Source organism: Ranitomeya imitator, chromosome 5, assembly GCF_032444005.1.
Source record: "Ranitomeya imitator isolate aRanImi1 chromosome 5, aRanImi1.pri, whole genome shotgun sequence".
Classification (NCBI taxonomy): domain Eukaryota; kingdom Metazoa; phylum Chordata; class Amphibia; order Anura; family Dendrobatidae; genus Ranitomeya; species Ranitomeya imitator.
Window position 1 is genome coordinate 191,271,174 of NC_091286.1, and position 18,092 is coordinate 191,289,265.

At 43.5% G+C, this 18,092-nt stretch overlaps 1 protein-coding gene across 1 annotated transcript in view; it reads left to right on the top strand.

Moving 5' to 3' along the window:
• FMN2 (formin 2) overlaps positions 1–18,092 on the top strand; it is a 528,461-nt gene that overhangs the window by 332,361 nt on the left and 178,008 nt on the right. Inside the window, exon 11 of the mRNA XM_069769445.1 lies at positions 13,106–13,252. Coding sequence (XP_069625546.1) covers positions 13,106–13,252 — 147 coding nt within the window. The remainder of the gene's footprint in view (positions 1–13,105; positions 13,253–18,092) is intronic.

The window sequence follows — 18,092 nt, forward strand, 5'->3', positions numbered from 1 at the left end:
GCTGCCCTAGAAGGCTCCCTGATAGCTGCATTGCTGTGTGTATGCCGCTGTGCAAACCAACTGCTTTTTTCAAAGCACAAATCCTCTTGTTCCTTCCTTTCTGCACAGCTATCTTGTTTGTTTGTCCACACTTTTTATTTAATTTGTGCATCAGTCCACTCCTTATTGCTGCCTGCCATACCTGGCTGAGATTACTGCAGGGAGATAGTAATTGAAGGACAGTTCCTTTTTTTTTTTTTTTTTTTGTGGGAGATTAAGATTGGCATTTCTGCTAGAGTGCCATCCCTGTCTGTGTCATCTCTCACTCAGTGGGCCATAGAAAGCCTATTTATTTTTTTGCTTGATTTGGGTTCTAAAATCTACCTGAAAAAATCACTACATCAATCAGTGGGAGAAAAATATTGGCCTCAGGGCTTGTGTGCCACTCCTTACTCCTGTGTGTGCCATCTCTCACTCAGTGGGCCATAGAAAGCCTATTTATTTTTTTGCTTGATTTGGGTTCCAAAATCTACCTGAAAAAATCACAACATCAATTAGTGGGAGAAAAATATTGGCCTCAGGGCTTGTGTGCCACTCCTGACTCCTGTGTGTGCCATCTCTCACTCAGTGGGCCATAGAAAGCCTATTTATTTTTTTGCTTGATTTGGGTTCCAAAATCTACCTGAAAAAATCACAACATCAATCAGTGGGAGAAAAATATTGGCCTCAGGGCTTGTGTGCCACTCCTGACTCCTGTGTGTGCCATCTCTCACTCAGTGGGCCATAGAAAGCCTATTTATTTTTTTGCTTGATTTGGGTTCCAAAATCTACCTGAAAAAATCACAACATCAATCAGTGGGAGAAAAATATTGGCCTCAGGGCTTGTGTGCCACTCCTGACTCCTGTGTGTGCCATCTCTCACTCAGTGGGCCATAGAAAGCCTATTTATTTTTTTGCTTGATTTGGGTTCTAAATTCTACCTGAAAAAATCAATAAATCAATCAGTGGGAGATTAATATTGGCCTTTGGGCTTGTGTGCCAGTCCTAAGCGTGCCATCTCTCTCTCTCAGATAGTGGGCCATAGAAAGCCTATTTATTATTTTTTTTATTGGGTTTATAAATTTTCCCTGGAGAAAAAAAAAAAAAGTGGGAGATTAATATTGGCCTCTGGGCTTGTGTGCCAGTCCTGAGCGTGCCATCTCTCTCACAAATAGTGGGCCATAGAAAGCCTATTTATTTTTTGGGTTGATTTTGGTTCTAAATTCTACCTGAAAAAAATCAATAAATCAATCAGTGGGAGATTAATATTGGCCTTTGGGCTTGTGTGCCAGTCCTAAGCGTGCCATCTCTCTCTCTCAGATAGTGGGCCATAGAAAGCCTATTTATTATTTTTTTTATTGGGTTTATAAATTTTCCCTGGAAAAAAAAAAAAAAAGTGGGAGATTAATATTGGCCTCTGGGCTTGTGTGCCAGTCCTGAGCGTGCCATCTCTCTCACAAATAGTGGGCCATAGAAAGCCTATTTATTTTTTGGGTTGATTTGGGTTCTAAATTCTACCTGAAAAAATCAATAAATCAATCAGTGGGAGATTAATATTGGCCTTTGGGCTTGTGTGCCAGTCCTAAGCGTGCCATCTCTCTCTCTCAGATAGTGGGCCATAGAAAGCCTATTTATTATTTTTTTTATTGGGTTTATAAATTTTCCCTGGAAAAAAAAAAAAAGTGGGAGATTAATATTGGCCTCTGGGCTTGTGTGCCAGTCCTGAGCGTGCCATCTCTCTCACAAATAGTGGGCCATAGAAAGCCTATTTATTTTTTGGGTTGATTTGGGTTCTAAATTCTACCTGAAAAAATCAATAAATCAATCAGTGGGAGATAAATATTGGCCTCTGGGCTTGTGTGCCACTCCTGACTCCTGTGTGCGTCATCTCTCACTCAGTGGGCCCTAGAAAGCCTATTTTTTGTTTTATTTGTTTTCTAAATTCTCCCTGAAAAAATCATTTTATTTTATTTGGTTTCTAAATTCTTCCTGAAAAAATCATTTTTTTTGTATTTTTTTTTTCTAAAGTCTCCCTGAAAAAAAAAAAAAATCAAATCAGTGGGAGATTAATATAGCCCTTTCTGCTTGTGTGCCAGTCTTGACTCCTGGGTGTGCCATCTCTCTCTCTCTCTCCAATTGTGGGCCATAGAAAGCCTATTTATTATTTTGCTTGATTTGGGTTCCAAAATCTACCTGAAAAAATCACTAAATCAATCAGTGGGAGCTAAATATTGGCCTCTGGGCTTGTGTGCCACTCCTGACTCCTGTGTGCGTCCTCTCTCACTCAGTGGGCCCTACAAAGCCTAATTTTTTTTTATTTGTTTTCTAAATTCTCCCTGAAACAATCATTTTATTTTATTTTGTTTCTAAATTCTTCCTGAAAAATTCATTTTTTTGTATTTTTTTTTTCTAAAGTCTCCCTGAAAAAAAAAAAAAAAATCAAATCAGTGGGAGATTAATATTGCCCTTTCTGCTTGTCTGCCAGTCTTGACTCCTGGTTGTGCCATCTCTCTCTCTCCAATTGTGGGCCATAGAAAGCCTATTCATTTTTTTGCTTGATTTGGGTTCCAAAATCTACCTGAAAAAATCACTAAATCAATCAGTGGGAGATAAATATTGGCCTCTGGGCTTGTGTGCCACTCCTGACTCCTGTGTGCGTCCTCTCTCACTCAGTGGGCCCTACAAAGCCTAATTTTTTTTTATTTGTTTTCTAAATTCTCCCTGAAACAATCATTTTATTTTATTTTGTTTCTAAATTCTTCCTGAAAAATTCATTTTTTTGTATTTTTTTTTTCTAAAGTCTCCCTGAAAAAAAAAAAAAAATCAAATCAGTGGGAGATTAATATTGCCCTTTCTGCTTGTGTGCCAGTCTTGACTCCTGGGTGTGCCATCTCTCTCTCTCTCTCCAATTGTGGGCCATAGAAAGCCTATTTATTTTTTTGCTTGATTTGGGTTCCAAAATCTACCTGAAAAAATCACTAAATCAATCAGTGGGAGATAAATATTGGCCTCTGGGCTTGTGTGCCACTCCTGACTCCTGTGTGCATAATCTCTCACTCAGTGGACCCTAGAAAGCCTATTTTTTGTTTTATTTGTTTTCTAAATTCTCCCTGAAAAAATCATTTTATTTTATTTGGTTTCTAAATTATTCCTGAAAAAATCATTTTTTTTGTATTTTTTTTTTCTAAAGTCTCCCTGAAAAAAAAAAAAAAATCAAATCAGTGGGAGATTAATATTGCCCTTTCTGCTTGTGTGCCAGTCTTGACTCCTGGGTGTGCCATCTCTCTCTCTCTCTCTCCAATTGTGGGCCATAGAAAGCCTATTTATTTTTTTGCTTGATTTGGGTTCCAAAATCTACCTGAAAAAATCACTAAATCAATCAGTGGGAGATAAATATTGGCCTCTGGGCTTGTGTGCCACTCCTGACTCCTGTGTGCGTCCTCTCTCACTCAGTGGGCCATAGAAAGCCTATTTTTTTTTTATTTGTTTTCTAAATTCTCCCTGAAACAATCATTTCATTTTATTTGGTTTATAAATTCTTCCTTAAAAAATCATTTTTCTTTATTATTTTTTTTTTCTAAAGTCTCCCTGTTAAAAAAAAACAACAAATCAGTGGGAGATTAATATTTACATTTGCGCTTCAGTGACAGTCCTGCGTGTGTGGCATCTCTCTCATTTGTTGCCACCAACAACAGAGTGTGTAACATTGTGCCTGATTTTCGTTGTGGTCTCACCCACCTGTAAAGGGGTAGCTAAATCATACTGAAGTTATAGCTCACCGTGTAAGTTGTGTGACAGCAACAAATACCGTTAGTTTGGTAACGTTTTTAAAACAATGAGGAAGTCTGGTGGAAGAGGTCGTGGCCGGGGGCGTTCATTGTCAGCTGGTAATGAGGGTAGTGGTAGTGGTGGAGCATCAGGTGGTCGTGGGAAAAAAAATATTGCACCTAAGTCTGGAGCTGTGGAGCCAGGTTCGTCGTCTGGCTACACAAGGCCTCGAACGCTCCCTTTTCTGGGAGTAGGAAAACCGCTTTTAAAGCCGGAGCAGCAAGAGCAAGTTTTGGCTTATCTTGCTGACTCAGCCTCTAGCTCTTTTGCCTCCTCTCGTGAAACTGGTAAAAGTAAAAGCAGCGCGTCGTTAGTGGATGTTCACGGTCAGGGACAAGTCGCTTCCTTGTCCTCTTCAGCAAAAACAACAACAGAGAAGAATGCAGCAGGCGACACAACGGGTTACTCCATGGAGCTCTTTACACATACCGTCCCTGGCTTAGAAAGTGAAGCAGTTAACAGTCCATGCCCATTACAAGTTGAATCTGACATGGAGTGCACTGATGCACAGCCACAGCCAGACTACTATGCTGGTCCTTTGACTCAGACCACAACATTGCCCTCGCAGGGTGCTGATCAAGAATCAGACCCTGATGAGACTATGTTGCCCCATCACGAACGCTATACCACCGACCGACACGGTGACACAGACGAAGTTGCACACGAGCTACAAGAAGAGGTAATAGATGACCCAGTTCTTGACCCCGATTGGCAGCCATTGGGGGAACAGGGTGCAGGCGGCAGCAGTTCTGAAGCGGAGGAGGAGGGGCCGCAGCAGGCATCAACATCGCAACAGGTTCCATCTGCCGGGCCCGTATCTTGCCCAAAACGCGTGGCAAAGTCAAAACCTGTTGGAGGACAGCGTGGCCATCCGGTTAAAGCTCAGTCTGCAATGTCTGAAAAGGTATCCGATGCTAGAAAGAGTGCAGTCTGGCATTTTTTTAAACAACATCCAATTGATCAGCGCAAAGTCATCTGTCAAAAATGTTCAACTACCTTAAGCAGAGGGCAGAATCTGAAAAGTCTCAATACAAGTTGCATGCATAGACATTTAACCACCATGCATTTGCAAGCTTGGACTAACTACCAAACGTCCCTTAAGGTTGTAGCACCCTCGGCCAATGAAGCTAGTCATCAACGCAACATCCCTTCCGGCAGTGTAGGGCCACCATTTTCTGCACCACCTGCAGTATCTGTGCAGGTTTCTTTGCCAGGCCAAAGCAGTCAGGGTCAGGGAATCACCAGTTTCGTAGTAGGAAACACTGCATCTAGGGCACCGGCGGCAACAATACCATCTCCCACCGTCTCTCAGTCTGCCATGTCCACCGGCACCCCCGCTAGTTCCACGATCTCCAGCTCTCCAGTCCAGCTCACCCTACATGAGACTATGGTTAGAAAAAGGAAGTACTTAGCCTCGCATCCGCGTACACAGGGTTTGAACGCCCACATAGCTAGACTAATCTCGTTAGAGATGATGCCCTACCGGTTAGTTGAAAGCGAAGCTTTCAAAGCCCTGATGGACTACGCTGTACCACGCTACGAGCTACCCAGTCGACACTTTTTTTCCAGAAAAGCCATCCCAGCCCTCCACCAGCATGTTAAAGAGCGCATCGTCCATGCACTCAGGCAATCTGTGAGCACAAAGGTGCACCTGACAACAGATGCATGGACCAGTAGGCATGGCCAGGGACGTTACGTGTCCATCACTGCACACTGGGTAAATGTGGTGGATGCAGGGTCCACAGGGGACAGCAAGTTTGGGACAGTTCTGCCTAGCCCACGGTCTAGGAAACAGTTGGCTGTAGCCGTTCGCACCCCTTCCTCCTCCTCGTCCTCCTGCAGAAGCGAGACCTCGTCCACAGACCGCAGTCGCACAACCACTCCATCCGCAGCTGCCACTGTTGCACACCAGGTCTCCCATTATGGGGCAGCTACTGGCAAACGTCAGCAGGCTGTATTGGCTATGAAGTGTTTGGGCGACAACAGACACACCGCGGAAGTTCTGTCCGAGTTCTTGCAGAAAGAAACGCAGTCGTGGCTGGGCACTGTAGATCTTGAGGCAGGCAAGGTAGTGAGTGATAACGGAAGGAATTTCATGGCTGCCATCTCTCTTTCCCAACTGAAACACATTCCTTGCCTGGCTCACACCTTAAACCTGGTGGTGCAGTGCTTCCTGAAAAGTTATCCGGGGTTATCCGACCTGCTCCTCAAAGTGCGTGGACTTTGCTCACATATCCGCCGTTCGCCCGTACACTCCAGCCGTATGCAGACCTATCAGCGTTCTTTGAACCTTCCCCAGCATCGCCTAATCATAGACGTTGCAACAAGGTGGAACTCAACACTGCACATGCTTCAGAGACTGTGTGAACAGAGGCGGGCTGTTATGTTTTTGTGGGAGGATACACATACACGGGCAGGCAGTAGGATGGCAGACATGGAGTTGTCAGGTGTGCAGTGGTCGAAGATTCAAGACATGTGTCAAGTCCTTCAGTGTTTTGAGGAATGCACACGGCTGGTTAGTGCAGACAACGCCATAATAAGCATGAGCATCCCCCTAATGCGTCTGCTGATGCAAAGTTTGACGCACATAAAGGATCAGGCGTCTGCAGCTGAGGAAGAGGAAAGCCTTGATGACAGTCAGCCATTGTCTGGCCAGGGCAGTGTACAGGACGAGGTAGCGGGCGAACAGGAGGAGGAGGACGAGGAGGATGATGGGGATGATTATATTTTTAATGAGGAAGCTTTTCCGGGGCCAGTGGAAATTGTTGGCGCGGCAAGGCCGGGTTCTGGTTTTTGGAGGGACACAAGTGACGTGGATTTGCCTGAAACTGCCCCCCAACCAAGCACAACCACAGATTTGAGAACTGGAACTTTGGGCCACATGGCGGATTATGCCTTACGTATCCTCAAAAGGGACACACGCATAACAAAAATGATGAACGATGACGATTACTGGTTGGCCTGCCTCCTTGATCCTCGCTATAAAGGCAAATTGCAAAATATAATGCCACATGAGAACTTGGAACTAATATTAGCAACCAAACAATCAACTCTTATTGACCGTTTGCTTCTGGCATTCCCTGCACACAGCGCCCGTGATCGTTCTAACATGAGCTGCAGGGGCCAGCAGACCAGAGGTGTTAGAGGGGCAGAAATCAGAAGTGGCGTTGGCCAGAGGGGTTTTCTGACCAGGTTGTGGAGTGATTTTGCTATGACCGCAGACAGGACAGGTACTGCAGCATCAATTCAAAGTGACAGGAGACAACATTTGTCCAGTATGGTTACTAACTATTTTTCATCCCTTATCGACGTTCTCCCTCAACCGTCATTCCCATTTGATTACTGGGCATCAAAATTAGACACCTGGCCAGAATTGGCAGAATATGCATTGCAGGAGCTTGCTTGCCCGGCAGCTAGTGTCCTATCAGAAAGAGTATTCAGTGCTGCAGGTTCAATACTAACAGAAAAAAGGACTCGTCTGGCTACTCAAAATGTAGATGATCTAACCTTCATTAAAATGAACCACAACTGGATTTCGAAATCTTTTGCCCCACCTTGCCCGGCTGACACCTAGCTTTCCTATGTAAAAATCTTGCCTGTGGACTATTCTGAACGACTTTTCCAATCTCGTAATTTGCAGCACCTGATTGTCCAGCATCCGACATGTTAACACCTCCCTAAATGGCCAAAGTCCCCACACGGGGCCGTGGTATCGCCACTTGGCGCCAGCACCCGTGAGAGTACTGTTTGTCTGAAGAGGTGGGTGTGCCCGCTTTTGGTCGACGGCACTGCCACTAGGTCCCTCATAGTACAATAAAGTGTCTGGCGGTGGTGGTGCGCACCCAACGTCAGACACACCGTTGTAATATGAGGGGCCCTGGGCCTGTACCGCCGGCCACAAGACAGTCCCCCCCCCCCAGGTCAAACAGTGCTCTACCACTTGCAAAATTTTCTCTCACAGCTCCACCAATGTTTAGTCTATGCGCTGACATCCTTCAATGCCTGGCACTGTCAATACCATAGTATTGACATTTTTCTTATGTTAGGCCTTCGAAGCCTGTCTGCGGTCACTCCTTCCACTAGGCCTCCACTGATCTGTCTACTGCTGCCCGTGTTCCCCTGGAACCAATTGTAAATTGCCTACATCCCAATTTTTGTTATGTTAGGCCTTCGAAGCCTGTCTGCGGCCCGTTCTTTCCACTACTACTACACTGATCAGGCCACTGCTGCCCGTGTTCCCCTGGAACCAATTTTAAATTGCCTACAGCCAGCCCAATTTATTATGTTAGGGCTTCGAAGCCTGTCTGCGGTCCCTCCTTCCACTAGGCCTCCACTGACCTGTCTACTGCCGCCCGTGTTCCCCTGGAACCAATTTTAAATTGCCTACAGCCAGCCCAATTTATTATGTTAGGGCTTCGAAGCCTGTCTGCGGTCCCTCCTTCCACTAGGCCTCCACTGACCTGTCTACTGCTGCCCGGGTTCCCCTGGAACCAATTTTAAATTGCCTACAGCCAGCCCAATTTATTATGTTAGGGCTTCGAAGCCTGTCTGCGGTCCCTCCTTCCACTAGGCCTCCACTGACCTGTCTACTGCTGCCCGTGTACCCCTTGAACCAACATCAGAAAATATAAAAATAAGTATTTTGCTTATAAAAAAGAAAATACTGGAGAGATATCAAATGCAGACATTTTAACATTAAAAACAAACACATACAACAAAAATCTGGTACAGTACTAAAAATGGCCACCAGCTACAATAACTTTCTCCTGCAAGTAGTTAACTGAAAGTTTTTTTCAATTTAAAACACAGATATGGCATCCACCGAGTGTTGTCCTGTCGCGTCTTCTTTATATAATTATCAAGAAGATGCAAAACAATGAAAATAATAAAATCATTATTTACCAAAAAAATAGAGTAAGTCAAAACCACATTGCAAATAAACATTCATTACAAATAAAGAAGCAGGGCGCGTCCGAGGGTGAGAATATACCTAATAAGAATATAATCACCCTCGGACGCGCCCTGCTTCTTTCCGACAGCCTTCCTTCCTAAGAATCAGCCCTTCCGTGGTGTAGAGAGAGGGTGTGTTACACTCCAAGGTGTTCCCCAGGTTGCCTTTCCTGAGCTTCGATCTTCATGCTCTCGTTTAGTAGTTGTCGTAAAGTAGGCTGCATTAGGCCTACAAATTGGGTATGGGGTGGAGAGAGATGGTGTGTTACACTCCAAGGTGTTCCCCAGGTTTCCTTGCCATTGCTTCGGTCTTCAGACTCTCGTTTAGTAGTTGTACAAAACTACACTGCATTAGGCCTACAAAATGGGTATCGGGTGGAGAGAGATGGTGTGTTACACTCCAAGGTGTTCCCCAGGTTTCCTTGCCATTGCTTCGGTCTTCAGACTCTCGTTTAGTAGTTGTACAAAACTACACTGCATTAGGCCTACAAAATGGGTATCGGGTGGAGAGAGATGGTGTGTTACACTCCAAGGTGTTCCCCAGGTTTCCTTGCCATTGCTTCGGTCTTCCGACTCTCGTTTAGTAGTTGTACAAAGCTACACTGCATTAGGCCTACAAAATGGGTATCGGGTGGAGAGAGATGGTGTGTTATACTCCAAGGTGTTCCCCAGGTTTCCTTGCCATTGCTTCGGTCTTCCGACTCTCGTTCAGTAGTTGTAGAAAACTACACTGCATTAGGCCTACAAAATGGGTATCGGGTGGAGAGAGATGGTGTGTTACACTCCAAGGTGTTCCCCAGGTTTCCTTGCCATTGCTTCGGTCTTCCGACTCTCGTTTAGTAGTTGTAGAAAACTACACTGCATTAGGCCTACAAAATGGGTATCGGGTGGAGAGAGATGGTGTGTTACACTCCAAGGTGTTCCCCAGGTTTCCTTGCCATTGCTTCGGTCTTCCGACTCTCGTTTAGTAGTTGTAGAAAACTACACTGCATTAGGCCTACAAAATGGGTATCGGGTGGAGAGAGATGGTGTGTTACACTCCAAGGTGTTCCCCAGGTTTCCTTGCCATTGCTTCGGTCTTCCGACTCTCGTTCAGTAGTTGTAGAAAACTACACTGCATTAGGCCTACAAAATGGGTATCGGGTGGAGAGAGATGGTGTGTTACACTCCAAGGTGTTCTCCAGGTTGCCTTTCCAGAGCTTCGATCTTAATGCTCTCGTTTAGTAGTTGTAGAAAACTACACTGCATTAGGCCTACAAAATGGGTATCGGGTGGAGAGAGATGGTGTGTTACACTCCAAGGTGTTCCCCAGGTTTCCTTGCCATTGCTTCGGTCTTCCGACTCTCGTTTAGTAGTTGTAGAAAACTACACTGCATTAGGCCTACAAAATGGGTATGGGGTGGAGAGAGATGGTGTGTTCCACTCCAAGGTGTTCTCCAGGTTGCCTTTCCTGAGCTTCTATCTTCAGGCTCTCGTTAAATTGTGGTTAAATGGAACAACTGCATTTGGCGTACTAGTTGGTTTGGGGCCTACTAACAGTGTCTGCCGCTCCTTGCTGTTCTCCTGGTTTCCTGTCCTGAAATTCCGTTTTCAGGCGCTCGTTAAGTAGTTGTTAATGTTAGACTGCATTTGGCCTACTAGTTGGGTTGGGGCCTACTATCGGTGTCTGCCACTCCTTGCTGTTCTCCTCCACTGAACAAAGCTGTGCCGCCTGTTTACTACGGTTGCCAATTTTGAACTGCATTTTGACTACTTACTGATTTGGGCCTACTCTCTGTGTCAGCCTCTCATTCCAGTTGTCCTCCACTGCAATGCCCCCTGGTTATTCCTGTGTTACCAATTTTGAACTGCATTTAGCCAACTTTATTCTTTGGGCCTATATCTGTGTTTCCTCCTCATCCTGCCCATTGCCCAGCCAGTGATAGATGAGTCTGCTGGTACATTGACCCATAACGCAACATTCCCCGTGCACGCTACACAACAACATTGTGACCCTGCTGAAAGTCAGGTTGCTCTTCCCGCATACCATACCACCTTACACGGGGACAAAGAGGAAGGTGCAGATGAAAGTGCAGGTTCCTTCATCAGGTGGGGGGAGGAATACTAGTTGGCGACGTCATTGGCACAGGGCCTCTCATAGTACGCAAAAGTGTTGCTGCCGGTGGGAGGCGCCCCCGCCGTGCAAACACACCGCTGTACTTTGAGGGGCCCTGTGCCAGTGCCAATGCCAACGAGTGGGCCCCCCCTGCTTGCTCAGGTTCACAGCACTTGCAAAGTTGAAATACTTACCTCTCCCTGCTCCACTGCCGTGACGTGGTCCAGATTTCCTGGGCCCACTAATTACTTGAACCAGCCCTACCCACCACAACTTTAGCCAAATGACCCCCAATTTCAAATGCCTTCCAATTATTATAAGGTAAATTACGCTTGACAAGCTTCATTAAGAAGAATGGATGGTTTTGACATTAAAATGGGCACTCTAGGTGTTTTCCTGGCCCCCACTCACTGCCGACTATGCTGCCCCATTGACTTGCATTGGGTTTCGTGTTTCGGTCGATCCCGACTTTACGTCATAATCGGCCGATTTCACTCGACCCGACTTTTGAGATAGTCGGGTTTCGCAAAACCCGGCTCGACTCTAAAAAGGTCAAGGTCGCTCAACTCTAGTCCTCATATGACCTCGAGCCTGGGAACTTTTCCCACGCTCCAGGGACATCCAGCAGGGGGCGCATCACCGCGAATGAAGGTAACTACAGGTCATTGATCTACATTACCTTCATTCGCTGGGGTTTACAGCCATGAGCAGCGCTGCATTAGCAGAGCTCCTGGCTGTAAAATTATTTAACCCCTTCAGATGGATTTACAACGTGGGACGTTACAGATCTACGGAAGGTATGTATATTGTTGGTTTATTATTTTTTATTTGTTTCAGAGCGAGGGTCTTCAGCCAGTGGATTGAGCGTACAATAAAATATTACAACAAACGGTGTGTTTATTTCATTAAAATACTTTTTAATATTGTGTGTGTTTTTTTTTAAACTCTTTCATACAATTGGATTAATAATGGATAGGTGTCATAATTGACACCTCTCCATTATTAATCTGGCTTAATGTCACCTTACAATAGCAAGGTGGCATTAACCCTTCATTACCCCATATCCCACCACTACATGGGAATGGGAAGAGAGTGGCCAAGTGCCAGAATAGGCGCATCTTCCAGATGTGCCTTTTCTGGGGTGGCTGGGGGCAGATGTTTTTAGCCAGGGGGGGACCAATAACCATGGACCCTCTCCAGGCTATTAATATCTCCCCTCAGTCACTGGCTTTACTACTCTGGCGGAGAAAATTGCGCGGGAGCCCACGCCAATTTTTTCCGCGATTTAACCCTTAAATTTAAGTGCTAGAGCGCTGAAATTTTGCACATACACACTACTAACATTAGTAGTGTGGAATATGCAAAAAAAAAAGGAGGATATGACATGGTTTACTGTATGTAAACCATGTCTCAAATCATGTTGGGTTTTGGCAGGAGAAATGAAAAGCCGGTAATTGAATTACCGGCTTTTCTGCTATATCGCCCTGAAGGAAATGTAAAAAAAAAAACCATAGACTTACATTGGGTTTCGAGTTTCGGCTGATCCCCGACCCCGACTTTTCAATAGGATCGGCCAATTTTACTCGACCTGACTTTTGAGAAAGTCGGGTTTCGTGAAACCCGACTCGACCCTGAAAAACTAAAAGTCGCTCAACCCTATATATGACCCTAAAAAGCATACTGTATGTGTAATCTGGTGTGATGTATGTACTTACAGGCTGAGATCCATAATTGGAGCCAGAAATACCAGGCGGTCAAAATAAATGTATTCCGCTTTTTCGGTGCTGCATCACTCTTGCTGAATTCCTTCAAAAACTGTGGGCATCAGTGGTTATGAATTATGATTCGATTTAGGTTTCTCTTTTGTTAATTCACTTTGAATTTTGTTATATGAGAAAAATAAACCATGAACCATGAATTTTTTAGCACATTTTTACTTTGCATCATTTTTTCCATACCTGCCTAAAACTTTTGGGCAGTAGTGAATGCTATGGCTGGATTACCTATGTATAACTTGGGCACTGACTATGACTATGTTTAGCTACATTTGTTTGTAAATGTATAAACATATCCATAATTCCCACTCTATAAGACAAATGTTCGGCTATGTTATATATATTGCTCTTTAACAGGTTATAGAATATTAAAAATTTGATTTTTATTTATACATTTTCAATTAAGAAATGACAGTTTCTGAACCTGTTACTTTTACAGATTTTAAAAGAAGACCCTGCAGTTCTGCGTGTTTTGGGTTTGATTCTAGCAATTGGCAATTACATGAACGGAGGAAACAGAACACGAGGACAAGCTGATGGATTCGCTATAGACATTTTACCAAAGCTAAAAGATGTAAAAAGCAATGTAAGTAATATATTTACTAAATGCAATAATTGAATTTTTAAATTTTCTTCACAGACAATATTTTGGTGAAACAAGACTAAAGTTTGATTGTAAAGGAAATATATAATCAATAAGGGAAATCATAACGGCAGTGTACATTCAGTTGCCAAAGATTGAAACTGTACATACCAGTATTGTAAGGATATAGCATCTGCCTGGACCTATGCAGGACTTAGGACCACAGAGGGAATCTCCTGGGAGCATGTAGAAGAGGCATCAAAAATGCAGCTTCACTAAAGGGGTTAACAAATGGTCTGTACTAGCCAGAATATTTCCTACTGAATGTGTATATAGAGATGGGAGGGGGCACAGGATAATTGAAATTGCACAGTAGCCATTCACACACAACATCTTTTAAATGTGCCAGTCCCGGTTATCCTGGAGATATGAGCCTATGGTCCGGACTATAAAAAGCTTTGAAGTCTGATACGATCCATAATTTACTAATTCCTCCCTCAGAAAAACATCAGTAGCAGTATCACTCATATAATGTACAGTATATAGACTGCTGTATATACATTATATTGGTGATACTGTGATTATGCAGTATATATATATAAATACATATATATATATATATACAGTAAAGGAAGAAATATGCGGCACTCACCCGATTATGGCTGTGTGAATCGTGACCTTTATTGGAAAAATATATGATACATCCGTCAGGACATCAGGTACAGAGGAGGGTGCGGTATTGGAGTGTGGATGACGGCCGTTTCGCATGGTAAGTGCTTTGACGGGTCCACTTACCGTGCGAAACGGCGGTCGTCAACACTCCAATACCGCACCCTCCTCTGTACCTGATGTCCTGACGGATGTATCATATATTTTTCCAATAAAGGTCACGATTCACACAGCCATAATCGGGTGAGTGCCGCATATTTCTTCCTTTACTGCATTGTGGACCTTGTACATTTTTATGCAGAGCACCATATACCCACAGCTGTCGTGACACCTGCTATTCGGTGGTTCTCTATCAGTCCTGACTAAAGGAGTTCGTATTTTCCCTAGTGCCGTCCTTTCTCTTTATATCTTCGTTGATATATATATATATATATATATATATGACTTTTGTGTTGTGCATTGGGACCAATGGCTTGAAGCAAAAAAATGAGTTTAATACAGGCAATCCCTGCATGTGTTGCGGTTTTCTAACAGCCACAAATCATGCAGCAGCGGGGACTAGAACATAATACTTGGATAACACCCAAGCCTGATTGGATAGCAGAATACCTGAGCACGCTCGCTCATCACTAATAAATATATATCAACAGTGAATGAACGGCACACTAAATCTATACCAGGAATGAATATATAATATGCATAAATATATACCATTAGTGGTATAGACCCCTCACTAAAAGGTCATCAAAACTTAGCCTTTATTCAAATTCACTAAACGCAATACACAAACTAATTCTACATATGGTTATAATTTTTTTTTCCAACATTGATAATTAGCACATAAATCTTTGAGAAGCATAAAGATTGCTTGATCTAGTATACAGCGAGATAACACCCCCAGTGCCATCAATTCATGATTGATAAGGCAAGCTATGGGTGTATATACAGTACAGACCAAAAGTTTGGACACACCTTCCCATTTAAAGATTTTTCTGTATTTTCATGACTATGAAAATTGTAAATTCACACTGAAGGCATCAAAACTATGAATTAACACATGTGGAATTATATACTTAACAAAAAAGTGTGAAACAACTGAAAATATGTCTTATATTCTAGATTCTTCAAAGTAGCCACCTTTTGCTTTGATGACTGCTTTGCACACTCTTGGCATTCTTTTGATGAGCTTCAAGAGGTAGTCACCGGGAATGGTCTTCCAACAATCTTGAAGGAGTTCCCAGAGATGCTTAGCACTTGTTGGCTCTTGACTCTGCGGTCCAGCTCACATCAAACCATCTTGATTGGGTTCAGGTCTGGTGCCTGTGGAGGCCAGGTCATCTGGCGTAGCACCCCATCACTCTCCTTCTTGGTCAAATAGCCCTTACACAGCCTGGAGGTATGTTTGGGGTCATTGTCCTGTTGAAAAATAAATGATGGTCCAACTAAACGCAAACCAAACCGGATGGAATAGCATGCCGCTGCAAGATGCTGTGGTAGCCACGCTGGTTCAGTAGCCTTCAATTTTGATTAAATCCCCAAAAGTGTCACCAGCAAAGCATCCCCACACCATCACACCTCCTCTTCCTTGCTTAACGGTGGGAACCAGGCATGTAGAATCCATCCGTTCACCTTTTCTGCGTCGCACGAAGACACAATGGTTGGAACCAAAGATCTCAAATTTGGACTCATCATACCAAAGCACAGATTTCCACTGTTCTAACCTCCATTCCTTGTGTTCTTTAGCCCAAACAAGTCTCTTCTGCTTGTTGCCTGTCCTTAGCAGTGGTTTCCTAGCAGCTATTTTACCATGAAGGCCTGCTGCACAAAGTATCCTCTTAACAGTTGTTGTAGAGATGTGTCTGCTGCTAGAACTGTGTGTGGCATTGACCTGGTCTCTAATCTGAGCTGCTGTTAACCTGCGATTTCTGAGGCTGGTGACTCGGATAAACTTATCCTCAGAAGCAGAGGTGACTCTTGGTCTTCCTTTCCTGGGGCGGTCCTCATGTGAGCCAGATTCTTTGTAGCGCTTGATGGTTTTTGCCACTGCACTTGGGGACACTTTCAAAGTTTTCCCAATTTTTCAGACTGACTGACCTTCATTTTTTAAAGTAATGATGGCCACTCATTTTTCTTTACTTAGCTGCTTTTTTCTTGCCATAATACAAATTCTAACAGTTTTTTCAGTAGGACTATCAGCTGTGTATCCATCAGACTTTTGCTCAACACAACTGATGGTCCCAACTCCATTTATAAGGCAAGAAATCCCACTTATTAAACCTGACAGGGCACACCTGTGAAGTGAAAACCATTTTCGGTGACTACCTCTTGAAGTTCATCAAGAGAATGCCAAGAGTGTGCAAGGCAGTCATCAATGCAAAAGGTGGCTACTTTGAAGAACCTAGAATATAAGACATATTTTTAGTTGTTTCACACTTTTTTGTTAAGTATATAATTCCACATGTGTTAATTCATAGTTTTGATGCGGTCAGTGTGAATTTACAATTTTCATAGTCATGAAAATGCAGAAAAATCTTTCAATGAGAAGGTGTCCAAACTTTTGGTCTGTAAAAAAAAAAAAATATATATATATATATATATATATATATATATATATATATATGTAACACCCCAGTTCCTGGTTGTTACAATACAAAAGATCTAACCCCGGTACACTCCAAAAACGTGGAGATAGAACTGTTGCTTTCAATTTTTTTTAATATATCTTGTGCAAAAGAGAATGGTTTCCAACATTCCGGCTCAGGCACGAGCCTTCGTCAGGAAGACAATCTGTTCATACGTAATAACAAAAAAAGCATATATTACAATCAAAATAAAGAGAATAATAAACAAAAGAAAACATAGATACATGTTTTAATTATCTCACGTATTCTATATATGATATTACTATATTATGTTATCTGGTGTGCATGCTGAAACCGCTTGTGAAAGTGAGATGTTGTTGTAGTGATTGGGAGGGGAAACAAGAGGATTGAAAAGAAAAAAAGGTCATAGATTATAAGAAATGGTGTTAAAATGGAGCAGATAGAAAGCACATAAATAGAGGTAAGGGAATACATTGTATGGTCCACCTTATGGTCGTTATATCGTATGTAGTGCCTGGGCTCTCAGATTACCCTATGGAAATCTGTCAAAAGTGGTCTATAAGAAAGAAAGAAGGTTACGGTACTTAGCCATTTGTTTATCTTACATAGCTCTCATAACTACCTTGATTGGCCAATAGAATGGAATTAAATGAAACTGTTCACACCCATAGTGGACTATCCTGTGAGACAAAGGGTAAGTGAAGGATTTAGGATGAAGATCTCTAGCTTTTTGGAATGTCTACATATGAGAAAGGGATGGTTACCTTTGTTATTAGTTGCTAGGAATACAGATGCATTGATGTAGACTTATCCTTTGTATCTAGAGATTAGAAATATATCATGTAAGTATAGCAATCCATGGGTATAGGGTATATGATCAGTGTACTATGTTACAGTGGCATTGCTTTCCTTAAAGGGAATCTGTCACCCCATTTTTCACCTGTAAGCTAAGGCCACCACCATCAGGGGCTTATCTACAGCATTCTGTAATGCTGTCGATAAGCCCCCGATCTAACCTGAAAGATAAGAAAAACAAGTTAGATTATAATCACCCAGGGGCGGTCCCGATGTTTTCCGATGGGCGTCGCGGTCCGGGTCCAGCGCCTCCCATCTTCATGCAATGACGTCCTCTTCTTTGTTTCCTGTCGCGGCTCCTGCGCAGGCATACTTTATCTGCCCTGTTGAGGGCAGAGCAAAGTACTGCAGTGCGCAGGTGCCGGGAAAGGTCAGAGAGGCCCGAAGCCTGCGCACTGCAGTACTTTACTCTGCCCTCAACAGGGTAGATAAAGTATGCCGTACAGGAGCCGCAACAGGAAGCAAAGAAGAGGACGTCATCGCATGAAGATGGGAGGCGCTGGACCCGGACTGCGATGCTCAGACCACACCGGGACCACCCCTGGGTGAGTATAATCTAACTTGTGTTTCTTATCTTTCAGGTTACATCGGGGGCTTATCTACAGCATTACAGAATGCTGTAGCTAAACCCCTGATGGCCGGGGCCTTAGCTTATAGACTAAAAATGGGGTGATAGATTCCCTTTAAGGGGAGAGTGTTGTCATGCTTGGAAGCAA